At 39.0% G+C, this 12346-nt stretch overlaps 1 protein-coding gene across 1 annotated transcript in view; it reads left to right on the top strand.

The window, feature by feature from the left end:
• The window catches only part of FER1L6 (fer-1 like family member 6), a 67543-nt gene that overhangs the window by 20157 nt on the left and 35040 nt on the right, over positions 1–12346 (top strand). Inside the window, exons 12-18 of the mRNA XM_063415114.1 lie at positions 1982–2090; positions 3864–4041; positions 7015–7135; positions 8443–8543; positions 9212–9302; positions 10074–10193; positions 11247–11399. Of these exons, the coding sequence (XP_063271184.1) occupies positions 1982–2090; positions 3864–4041; positions 7015–7135; positions 8443–8543; positions 9212–9302; positions 10074–10193; positions 11247–11399 (873 nt within the window). The remainder of the gene's footprint in view (positions 1–1981; positions 2091–3863; positions 4042–7014; positions 7136–8442; positions 8544–9211; positions 9303–10073; positions 10194–11246; positions 11400–12346) is intronic.

Raw genomic sequence — 12346 nt, 5'->3', positions numbered from 1 at the left:
GTTGTGGCAGGGTATGAGGGCTTGGGAGCTGAGCCAATGTTTGAGCTTTGATTCTCAGCTCCACCATGTGAGTCTCTGGGATCAACAGCAATTGCTTCATATGCAAGCTCATTTTTTTAACTCAATAAATAGGAAAAAAATATTCCCATAACCAATTTTCCTCCCACTTCACTATATCCACTACAACTACCTGACAGGAGGTTGTGGAGAGAGGTGGAGTTTGCCTCATCTCCCAGTCAACTAGCAATAGGACAAGGGGAAAAGCCATGAGTTGTGCCAGTGGAGGTTCAGGTTGGATTTTAGGGAAAACGTGTTTACTGAGGGAGTGGTTAAGTTTTGGAACAGGTTCCCCAGGGAAGTGGTGGAGTCACCATTGCCAGAAGGGTTCAAAAAATGAATAGATGTGGGGTTTTGTGATAGAGTTTAGTGGGCACATTCAGTCAAATTTGGACTTGCTCATCTCAGAGGCCTTTTCCAGCCTTGATTATTCTGTGATTCTATGTCATTGATCAAAACTTTGTCTTTTGTAGTGGGAGTTCCACCTCACTTCTTAAGATATTTGTGTCCTTTATTAGTTCCGATTCTTGGTATTTCCACTCCATCTCTATAGGTAAATAGGAGAGTAGCAATTGTTCTTTGGTCTTGAGGCCTAGCCTTGAGAAGCACACTTCCCTGGCCTGTGCCCTGGCATTTCTGGCCTGAGGGCTGGCTGGAGGGAGTCAAGGAGTGTGTTAGCAGAGAACTGGCATGGGTAATTGCAAGCCATTTGTGTGAACTTATGCTCTGCTGTTTCTTTATTTACTCATATAGTTGTAAATTACCTCTGTCCCTTATTTCTTCTCTGAAGACTAATAGAGGTGACATTTAAAGGCATTTACTTCCAGATGAATTTTCCTTTATATGCAGGAAATCCATATAGTCTGAGGCCTGGCTAAATACCCCAGGCAGAGAAACAAAACCTGCTTAACACCCACCAACAAACATTAATCGTAAAAATAAGGATTTATTTCCAACTGCTGCTTCTCAGTTTCAAAGAGACAATGAATAAAAGGCAACAGCATGATACAGTGATGCTTGGTATTCTTTTGGTTTTGACATTCAGCAACTGCTTTGTGCTACAGTAGACAGTAATTGTATTACAACTCTCTGAAAGGAAAAGCAGGAACTGGAGACATTACCAGTAATGTGAAAAATGTCTCATAGGGCCTTTGAGACAAGAGAGGCAAATTATCCATCCCCACAGCACAACTTTATTGACCTATTCCAACAGCAAGAAGATATTAAAATTTGTTTTCTTTATAATGGGAGATAGATGCATGTGTCATAGTGTCTGAGCCTTGGCTTTATTAGATACCCTATTCTCTGGGTTTCATACTTGAAAAGGATAAAAAGCTAAAGTTACTCTGGAGCTGCAATCTGTCTGAGCTGTTGACTTAGATATATGATGTTGCTAATCCTTTCACTGAAGACCTATGATCTTTTGCTGTGTATAGCAGAGGTTTTTCAAAATGATCATGAGCTGTGTCAAAAACTGTTTTTGTTTTGCAGAAGTCAGAGAAACAAATATTCATGTAGAGCTGATGTTTTTATTCATTGCCTCACACTGCAGAAGAACTAGTGCTGATCTTACCTAATGGGCCTAAGTTTGCAGGTGTTGTGAAATGAGAAGGGTTTGGATGGGAAGATCATGACAGCTGGGGTATAAATTTGGGGAGAACTCAAACCATAAAGTATATCTCCTTTGCACTTAGTCTTGGCTTGGGGTTAATTGCATGTTTTGTTAATGACTCAATGGCATCAGAAGTGTTAGCTGGCCCTTCTTGACTGAGAGTTCATGCCAAGCACTAGCAGATGCTGGGTCTCCAACAGGTGCTAGCAGAGCCTTAAAATTCAACTAAAGACTATTGCACTTTTCCTTTGTGCTGTAAAAAATAGTAGAAGCTAAATAAACGCCAACATTTTCCTCCTTCTTCTCCAATAGATCTATGAAGAAAAATTGGAGGAGTTCCTTCTCTTTGGGACATTTTTTGAAGCCACAATGATTGATAGGAAGTTTGGGGACAAGCCAATTACCTTTGAGGTTTCTGTTGGTAAGTGTTTTAAGGTCTTACCCAAAAGAGAGAGGGAGGCTCAGAAGAAAGGGAATGTTGTGTGTTACTGAGCAGTGTGTCTCAGGGCTCAGGAATCAGCTTCAGAATAGAGCTTACATTTGAGTTAAACCCTGATTATAATTTCTCTGGATAACAGTCAAGCTTGGCATACTAATGTTTATCTGTTTTACTCCCCAAATGCCCTGTATTAACACAAATGCTCTCCCCTAATATATACAGCAACTTAGCCAGTATTTACCCTCTTAATCACTTGAGAGATCAAACTCAGATGATTTACTTCAGGCAGAGTTCATGCTGTGATGTCCATTGCAAACAGTCCCTGGCTGGGAGGGAGCCCTTTGTGGGGGATGATCCCATCCATTGTCTTGGCCAAATCCACTGAGTTACCTGCGGGTCTGTGAGAGTAGCAGGGGGCTGATGTACAGCCAAGACTCAAGTTGCAGGCACCACTTTGTCCTAAAATCCTCCTGGTAAGTCCTTTCCTCTTCCAGGGGAAAGAAGGACCATAATCCATTAGCTCTGCATTGTGGAGCTAAATTATCACTAAAGCAGACTAAAGAGAAAAGGAAGACATTTTCATGAACATTGAGTGCATATTTTCAAAGCAGACAAACTTTCTCTTAAGAGAGAAGCTTGAATTGGTCTCATTTCCCTTGCAGGATTTGATTGTCTCTGTACCAGACCCACCAAGGTCCAGGTGCACAGTAGCACCCTGGCACTTCCACTCTTTGTGCTTGTGTCCATGGCTGTGCTCAGCTGTAAGGCTTTGTGTGCAGGGAGAGAGGCTGTGAAAAACAGGGGAATCAGTGAGTGATACTGATTCCTGCTGAAACTTAGCAGGAAGCTGAGCTGAGAATGACAAGAAATGCATTTAAATAGTTGGACAAGAAATGATAGTGATTCTTGTCAGAATTAATACTAAAGATTAATCTGGCTCTGAATTCTGGACCTGAACGTCTATTTGCCACCTGTGTAGCTGAAATTTGGGACCAAACTTGGCAAGTTGTCATTATTTACACAAAAGATTGAACCAAAAATCCAGATCAGGATGGCATATGGGGTGATTCAGCACATTCTTCTCCTGCAGGGAATGTTTTCTGTCTGTCTCTCTCAAAATCTGCAATTTTCGGTTTGATGGATGTACCTCTTTCCCAGTGCTGATAATTGCCCTTTAAGGCAAAATCCATTTAGGGAAGATGATGGTATCATTAGCAGAGTTAGCTGGCATTAGGCTTGAAGCTGGGGCCTCAAAGTGTCATTATTACTAACTCTGCAACCCTAATACATAGAATTTACTTGTCTTAAAAAGAGTTTATCTCTTCTGAGATCAAACTTTGAAATTATCGTCCATATGTTGTGAAGAAGACATACATTTTCTGTGTGAATCAATCCCATATCAGGGCTCCTGAGTATAGAAATATCAACGGCAGTATTGTTTTGGTTTCTGAATTTCTTTAGCAAAAGCTGAATGTCCTGAAGGCCAGCAATCAGAGGATGACATCACAGAGTGATGTCATATGCTAGGTATAGGTCACATTGTAGAGGTAAGGAAGCACTGTTCTAGAACCTGACATTCCAGAGACAAACATAACCTGTCACAACCTGTATAAACTGTGGTGTGGTTTAAACAGCTAAATGAGCAGGAGGGGACAAAGATTTTCCACTGGTATTACTGGTCATTTTCTTTTTTAAAAATCTCCTTCATGTTTACCACCTCCAAGTTAGACATCTCCTGTAACCCTGGATCTCTAGGTAACTTTGGAAGTACTACTGATGGGGTGTCAGCAGGAGCTGGAGGGAAAAAGAACACACATAATGGAGAAGCAGAAGAAAGCCTTCTGCATGAGGAAGAAGGCATTTCTCATGACCTTGGAGTACCCCTGGTATCTACCACACCCCCTGAGAAGCCACTGATCACAGGTGGGAACAGGTGAGGATCTGTGTTTCAAAACTCATCATGTAGGACTCTGGTTCTTATTTGATAATCCTGTGGGACTCATTGATGAACCTTGGCAACATTAAAGATTTTGTGTGAAATGGAGGCTTTCAGGTCCTCAATTACATCTTTCACAACAGTAAATTTTCTTGTCTTCACTGAAGTGTTCAGGCCCTGAGCTGCTTTATATGCATCTAATCTTGGCCTCATGGGCTCTTGAACCCTATGTGAAAGTGTTGTACATTGCACCAGCTGTATTTGGAAAGTTACAGCAAAATGCAACTTCTTCAGTGCCATCCCTGGTTTAGGGTCCCACACTGTGATCACAGGTAACACCCAGCCAGTGTCCAGCTCCAGAAGCACAATGTCACATGTGAAATATTAAATCTGGTCAAGGCAAAGTCACCTTCCCAGAACACTTTCTAGAGCTGAATAATTACTAATTAATAATAATTACTGATACAGACTTATAGCAAGTAGTAACAGAGGTAGGAGGAAATAGTCATTGAGAAAAAAAATTGAGCAATGGATGAAAACATGCAGAACAGTTCTTCTAAATAACCTTGTTTATAAACAGAATTGTAAATGTTTAATTCATTTGAAAGATGCTAATAAAAAGAACTATTTTCTTTGTTGTTTTAGTAGATAGAACAATCCCCAATATTGGTGACTGCCAAGGCTAGATGGTATTTCTTTCTTTAGAAGGCCAAGCAATCTACAGCTATAAGGACCAGGAGGAAAATATCAACCTGGGTCTATTTGGTTTCTAGATGTCTCTAAATTTAAAAAGCACTTTCATACTTTTCTGCAATCAATGGCTCACTTAGATTAAAAAGAGCTATCGAAAGAAAACAAGAATGAAAATATCATGGTAAAAAATTCTGGGTTTTCAGCAAGTAAAAAAAAGAGAGGGGAAAAAACTTAGTGCTTGATAGAAAGACAGTTGCCTTTCCTCATTAACAAAACTGCAAATTTGGGTGCATGCAAAGGGTTGTTATCTTCCCTGAGAGAAGCTGGGATTTTTTTAGTTTTCCCTTAACAAGGATTTAGATTTAAAGAACCATTGTAAAAAAATGAATCATTCTTGAAATCAGCTATTTGCTTCTTGGCTTGGTCCAGTATTAATAAAGTTTTCTCTCATTAAAGATCCCTTTTCCTCAAATTTATGTAGAATGCTGTATCATTTATTCCCTCCTGTTCTATTTAAAACAGTTTGGTCAGCCACTGATACCAATTAATGGATTTTTCACTGTCTTCTCATAATGGCACCTTGGTGGTCTCACCACTGGATATTTTTAGTATTATTAAGTACTTAATAGGATATCCAGTAGTTTAAATAAACTGCATTTTAGATTCATAAATGAACCATGGAAAACAAAAAGAAGAGTATATTTTGGAGATTAAAACCACTAAATAATGTAAGGAACAGGCAGAGCAATAAGACTTCTAAAGCAGACACCGTGAAACTGCCAGGACTTTTCCACATTTATGTCAAAACTTAAACTATGGATAAGCTAAAACTGAAAAAGTGATTCCTCAGAATTATAATAGTGGGAATAACAGACATGAAATTTCAGTTTTCCATTTGATTTTTTCATGGCTATATACTTTCCTTAGTAAATCTGATGAAAAGGTTCATAAACTCTATGAATTTCAGGTTAAGATGTTCAGGCCCTGGGGGATGGTTGAATTGATTTTCTCTCTTCTGAAAGCACCAAAATTAATGACACCCAAGGTCTGTGTAGCTGTGCTGTGCACCAAATTCAATGGGTAATTCTCACCTTTTGTAGGTTATTGAGGAGAAAGTAAATGGAAAATTCTCTCTCTTTTGATATCACATAGGGCAGTAAAATGAAGTTATAGAGAAGATAATAATCTCTTTAAATGGAAAAAATTCACACATAAACCTCTTAGGGATATGTGGAAGTTTGAAGTCATTGATATGTCAGTCAAGAGCAAAAAATTATTTGGTTTCCATTGTCTTGGCTTGGTGATCTAAGACCTGTGGCCAGTTCTGTCTGAAACCACTGAGACTGAATGAGGCCACTAGAGCCATGGACAGAACATGAACTGGTTTGCAGGTGTTCATACACATTAAAAAGGTCTCCACTGCCCCCACATTGGTACAGAAAATGAGGAGACCTCTATAGCTAACCCAGTGTGGCTGAGTAATTAAGTTTCATAAGGCTGTAGTATTTATGTAAAGGAGGACCCTTATTGGGTACATGGACCTGGCATAGTACCTATTACAGATCTAACCAAAACATCAGTTTTGTGGCAGGTCTGCAGAGACTCTGGTTACCCTGGCCTCCTGCTCGTTTTTTTTAGTGCAAGTCACTCATGCAGCTAAACACACAAAGAAAGCAGAGTTACAAGAAGAGTCAATATGAAAACTTGGACTTAAGATCAAAAGAGTGAGAAGAGAGAGCAGTGGATGCATTTTATCACTGAATTATTATGAGTTTGGTATTACTTTTACTAAGCAGGCCTTGCAGATCAGTTTCTGACAGGGAACATCAATCTCCACGGACTCTGAAAAAGAGCATCTTATGAAAATAATGTGGTTTTGAGGCTCTGCCATGCCTCTCCCACTGTGCAGTGTGTGGAACCATGGCTTTTGAAGATGTGATCAGATATTAATCTTTGCTCCTTTTTCCCTTGTAGTTTCCTACCATTAATAGTATTTCAGAGCTTCTCTTCATGCCTTTTTGTTTGGCTTTTCTCCACCCTGAAAAGCACTGAAACTAGATCCATTGACTTTAATTTTTTCCCTTCAAGGGTCTCACTGGTAGCATGAGTGATGTTTGTGTTTGCTCTTCCCAGGATTTCTTTGTTAGCATGTGTGAGCACATCCTGTTGTGTCAACAGTTTCTGTGCTCTAAAACCACCAAACAACTTTTCTTTGCTCTGCCTCCCCTTGAACTGCTCCGTCACCTTCATGATCTGCTCCCCACCTTGTTTTCACAGGAACTACCAGTACCTGCCCTATGATGAGAGGAAGCCCTGTATCTGTGTAAAGAGCTACTGGGGCAACCAGACCTTTCGTCTGTACTCTTCCAACACTCTTGAGAAAATGGCAGATCACCTGGTAAGTGGCACCCATCCTCCCATGTATTCAGCAAAGTACAGCAGTGAGAGGCCACACTTCCCAAATCAGACCTTCAAAATTTCCCCCAGCTGCACTCCTTGTTGCTCATTTTGTAAGAAAGTAGTTGATAGTAGTAGTTTCCTTTTTCTTTCCCCCAAATTGCTTTGAACTATTAGAGCTGCTCAAGTATTCCCACCACAGCTATTTTTTGGCCATAGGTCTGCCTTCTTTCCTGAGCAATGTTTTATTCTTTGTAAAAACATTCAAACAATTAAATTATGAGATACAGAGTAATTTTGTCTCCTACGGCTCTTCCTCTAATATCTTCTTGCCATATGTTTATGCTGGGCACTCCTTAAAGGACAATATTTGCTCTTAGTTTTCCTAAAACATTGACAGAGACAGAATGGCCTGTCATCTTGTAGGCAGTCACTCTGATGTCCTAGTCACAGGGTTTTCCAATAATGATGTTTTTTTTAAACCTTTGTTTAAAGTTGACTTCAGCAGTCTCAAGAAAGTAGGTTGGTTGGTTTGTTTGTTTCTTTAAAGTGACTCCTAATGTTGAACATTTTAATGTGGGGCACTCAGATTAGGAGTCTGATTCATCCTTCATGTATCCATACATATCTCATATATGGATAACAACACTGAAGCAACAACACTGAAGTCATACTTATACAAGGTTATATCAGGAGAAGGCAGTGACTTATAGCCAAACATTTTGAACTCAGATATTTGAATAATAAACATCTGAATAGATGTATGTGGAGAGAAAATGTTTGTCAGTGCACCCATACACCCACAGGCCTTGCTGAAAATCCAGATATTTATTTTAGTTTTTAAGAACTGACTCCATTCCTCATGGATAACAGTAGGTTTTGTGATGGACCGTACATATGGATTCAAGTGACCACTGAAGTTTAAGGTGTTAACTCCAGCAACTTGCTAAAGTTAAGCAGCAGGATTAGAAACAGAACCAAGAAGAACTAATTTTTTTTTCTCCTATGTAGTGGATAATGTTTCTCACTGACTGATCTTCCCCAAAGGAGTAAGAACGCAAAGTTGCTCCAAGCAGTAATAACTTGGACAAGTAATTGGAGAGACTGGAAAAAGGTCAAAATATATCATGCTGCTGGAGTTTTTTCTCTGTGCTCTTCTGTGCTCTTCTGGTGATATATCAAAGGCTTTTTCTGTCAGGCCACAAAATCGCCTCCCTCATTCTCACTAGTCATAAATGGTACAGTAACACCGACAGAATGACAAAGCACCCTCCTGTGCATAATGGCTTTCTCACGTGTTTTTCATAGGAAGAATCATTAGAGCAAGTAAAGGACTTGATCAAGGTTTCAGAGACTGCAGCTGAGGAGAAAATGAAGAAGACCCTAAATGGTTTTATCAATCAAAGCAGGTAATAACATTTGCTAGATGCATATAGAAAATCAAATTTAATGTTGACTACAAATTCAAGGCTAGACAAGGAAACTGATGATAATTAAAAAAAAGTACACTAAACTTACTGAATAAACTTACTTATTTTATTTACTTTGCTGTAAAAGCAAAGACCTTCCCAAATTCCAGTTTCTATTTAGAGAGAAAAAAATTTTATTGTTATTTTCCATATTTGGTATTGAAAATAGATGACTGCTAATCATTGTCATATTATTTTTGCTTTCAGAATTCTAAGAATATGTTATATATGTGATAAGTAATATTCAATAAAGTGTGTGATAGATACACTATGAAAAAAACCAACCAAGGTTAATATAAAAACAAAGAATGCCACATATTGGTATAGATCCAGTGGGCTCTGTATCAAATGACATGACTGGGCTCAAAATAGATATAACCCCTTATTTCTAGATATTATTAATCCATTTTTGTGAAGTGTGGTGCAGAGGTTTTGGACTCTCTTCCTTGAATCTTATAGGTACATAATCCTTTAGAGATTTTCAGCATCTTTGTCCTCTGGTTCATGTACTGCAGCAGAAACAGAACATTCTGATGTATTTTAGCACATTAGTATTCTCACATTAAAAACATAACAGATTTAAAACCCCTGTCATTCCTGTGTCCTAGGGTGTTCATGGTCATTGCTGAGAAGAAGCCCAAAGGGTTGAACTACACTGCTTTGGACAAAAAGAGGCTCATGCTGTTCAAGCAAGAGCTGGTATGTGCTGTTCTTTTCCTATAAGCATTGATGCAATGATGATTACTGAAAGCACACTGCTTGTTTTTTTTTCTATTTTATTTCTCTTTGATTGCACCATAAGGGAATGCTTTGTAATTCATATGAATACAGTATCCATGAGCATTTTTTAATAAATCCCACTGTGCTTAATAAAGACTTGTCAGATACACTAAAATTAATCAGATCTTGTTTTTAAATACCAATAAGACATTATAATAATGAGATTATTTTTCTCGTCCATGGATCTTGAAATGGAGTGATGATGAGTTCAGTGGAAAAGCACCAAATTTGCAATGCTGTCAGGCGTCTAACTACTGTGGTGGTGCTGAAGTTCAAGACTAGTAAAGTCTGGCCTTTGATATTCCTGGACCTAGTAATCTTCTCCAGGGAACTAGTGAGAAGAAACCAAACTGGGTGGAGGTCATTTGAATATTTATTACCTTTTTTTGCTGTTTGTAGCAGAAAAGATTGTGCCTTCTCTCAGGATCAAGGCCCAATAATTCCAGGTGGCAATTACATGGTTTTTGTGGCTTCCGTACATGCAGTATGCAGACAAACAAAGACAAAATGGGGGACATTCAATTTTTATGTTGCCCACCTCCAAAGAGTTCATCAGTTTCTGCTGTGACAAAGAAACATTGAAGAAAGTGTTTTCCATTTCTTTTTTCAACTGAATCAAAGACAGTTTTTCTCCCAGTTCAAACTGCTGGATAACAGATGAAAAGTATATATTGTCTTTCCTCACTGCAGGAAGCAATGTCCAATGATGCTAAGGGAATTGTTCAGCAGCAGAAAAAGAAGATGTCACTGGATGAAGTGATTCGTGAGACTCAGAGCTTTATAGATAAAATTCGATTCTTGGTTGATGAGGTAATCCCCACAGAATTCAGAAAAAATTAAAATCCAGGACTTGGGTTTGATTTTCATAATTCCATGTAAAGAATAACATCTGGCTTGGCTATCCAAAGAGTTCTCCTTCAGATATCTGGATCTTATTCTCTTTTGCATTAAATGGAGCTGGTATCAAACCAGGATAGGAAACACTGGGCTGTGTGGTATGGAGAGAATGCACCACAGATATATATATTTTTAATAAGATCATCCCATACCTGGTGGTTTGGAGAAGCCAACTTTCTGATATGAATTCATGTCTCCACCTGTATGGACACCTGTGTGGATTTGGACTGATGAGCTCAGGGTGCCTATATTATTTAGCCTAAGAATTGATATATTTGGTCAGACCAAAATCCAGCCACTGGAAATCTGTGCCTCTGAGAGCTGCTTGTGCTAGCAAACCAAAGAGGACCATGGCTATTCTGTGGGTCAGAGAACAAGTGGCACAGTGGCAAGGCTTGCATCCTATGCACAAATTCTCTTCCTGAAGCAGAGTGACCCTGCTTACAGTTCCTTTAGGGAGCAGCCCCTTGGCTGCTCTTCTTTTCAAACCACACTGATGATTTGATTGGGGAAACATTATCTGGAACAGGGCAAGACAGTCTCACTGAGCATCATCACAAGCAGAAAAAATGATCATATGTCAGTGTTTGAGCTTGGTCCTGGTCCTTCTTGGTTTGCTGGTATAGATGAAACTGATGGTTTTTCCATGGTAGCTGCTTATGTGGTCTGTGGTTATTTCCTGGGACAGAGCCATACCCAGATCATTAGTTTTAGTTTCTCCTGAAATTATTCATGAAGTGGGTGCTCCTTGATCACTCTATAAAACTTTTTACCTTCATCTGTAATAAGAAATTGAGGTGTGGACTGCAAAGCATGAAGTGACAGCCTCGTTTAGTTCAGGGGAACATCTGCCAGTCCACAGAAGCATGAGGCCATCAGCTCTTAGTAAGAGTGTTTTAACAAAAATGTGATGGTGGTGGCTCATAGAAGGAATTCAGTTTTATTTCAATATGCCTCATTTAACAGCCACAGAATACAGTGCCTGATGTGTTCATCTGGATGATCAGCAACAACAAAAGAGTTGCATATGCAAGAGTCCCAGCAAAAAACATACTCTACTCCCCAGTGAAAGAGCAGAGAGGCAAGGACTGTGGGAAGATTAAAACTCATTTCCTGAAAGTAAGTCTGTGGCACACTGCAAACACAAGTCATGCCTGGGGAGCATTTGGTATTCAGATTTCTTCCAGGGATAGTATTTTGGAGATTAATTTTGTGATGTAAAAATATTTACAGATTTGTATCTGCCCTTTATTAATATTTGCTTCTTACATTTCTGCTTGTCATTCTTTAAGCACTCTATCATTGATATATGAGTAATGGGGTTTTGATATATGAGTAATTCATATCCACACTATTTGTTATGGCAAGTACAGAACATTGTTTATCAATGGCTGTATATGTAAACAAATAGAAAAGGTACAGCCTCTGCTGGCAAAAACATCAGAATGCAGCACGTGAAAGTCTGGGAGGAGACCGGTGAGAGATCAGCACCCAGCAACTCAGTGAGGAAACCTAGGAATTCAGGGGTAATACAGGAATTATTTATACTTTCTATTTAAGCATGCTTAAGTTTGTGCAATGTATGTCCACAACACTGTTACAGGAATATTCATGTTGAAGGAAAGCCCTCGTGGATATACTCCTACAAAGACAGCGTGACCAGTAGTACCTACAGCGGAATATTGTGCAATGTAATTGTTACTGTGACCATCAGGAAAAACCCAAATACTCCAGACAACTGTAACTTCATATAATTACTTTTTAGTAATTTTTTCACCTTGGACTTCTGGGAAGACTCCCATAAAGCACAGCTAAAGAGCAGATAAAAACATCTGAGATCCCGGGATACTTGTTATAGGTACTTGCTAAGCAAAGTACCATTTGCCTGCATGAAATAAAATATTCTGCAATTAACTATCCAGCCTCTTCAGTATCAAGACTTACCTTAAGGAACAGAAAATACTAAACTCTGAACTTAGCAGATCTAGATGAAGTGAGAAGGAAGGAAAAGGAATTAATAGGTCAAGACTAGTAACATTTTATAGTGGAAATGTTTTCTGACCTGC

Source organism: Prinia subflava, chromosome 1 (genome assembly GCF_021018805.1).
Source record: "Prinia subflava isolate CZ2003 ecotype Zambia chromosome 1, Cam_Psub_1.2, whole genome shotgun sequence".
NCBI lineage: Eukaryota > Metazoa > Chordata > Aves > Passeriformes > Cisticolidae > Prinia > Prinia subflava.
Note: the sequence above shows the minus strand (reverse complement) of the source record. Positions and strands in the feature narration are given on the sequence as shown.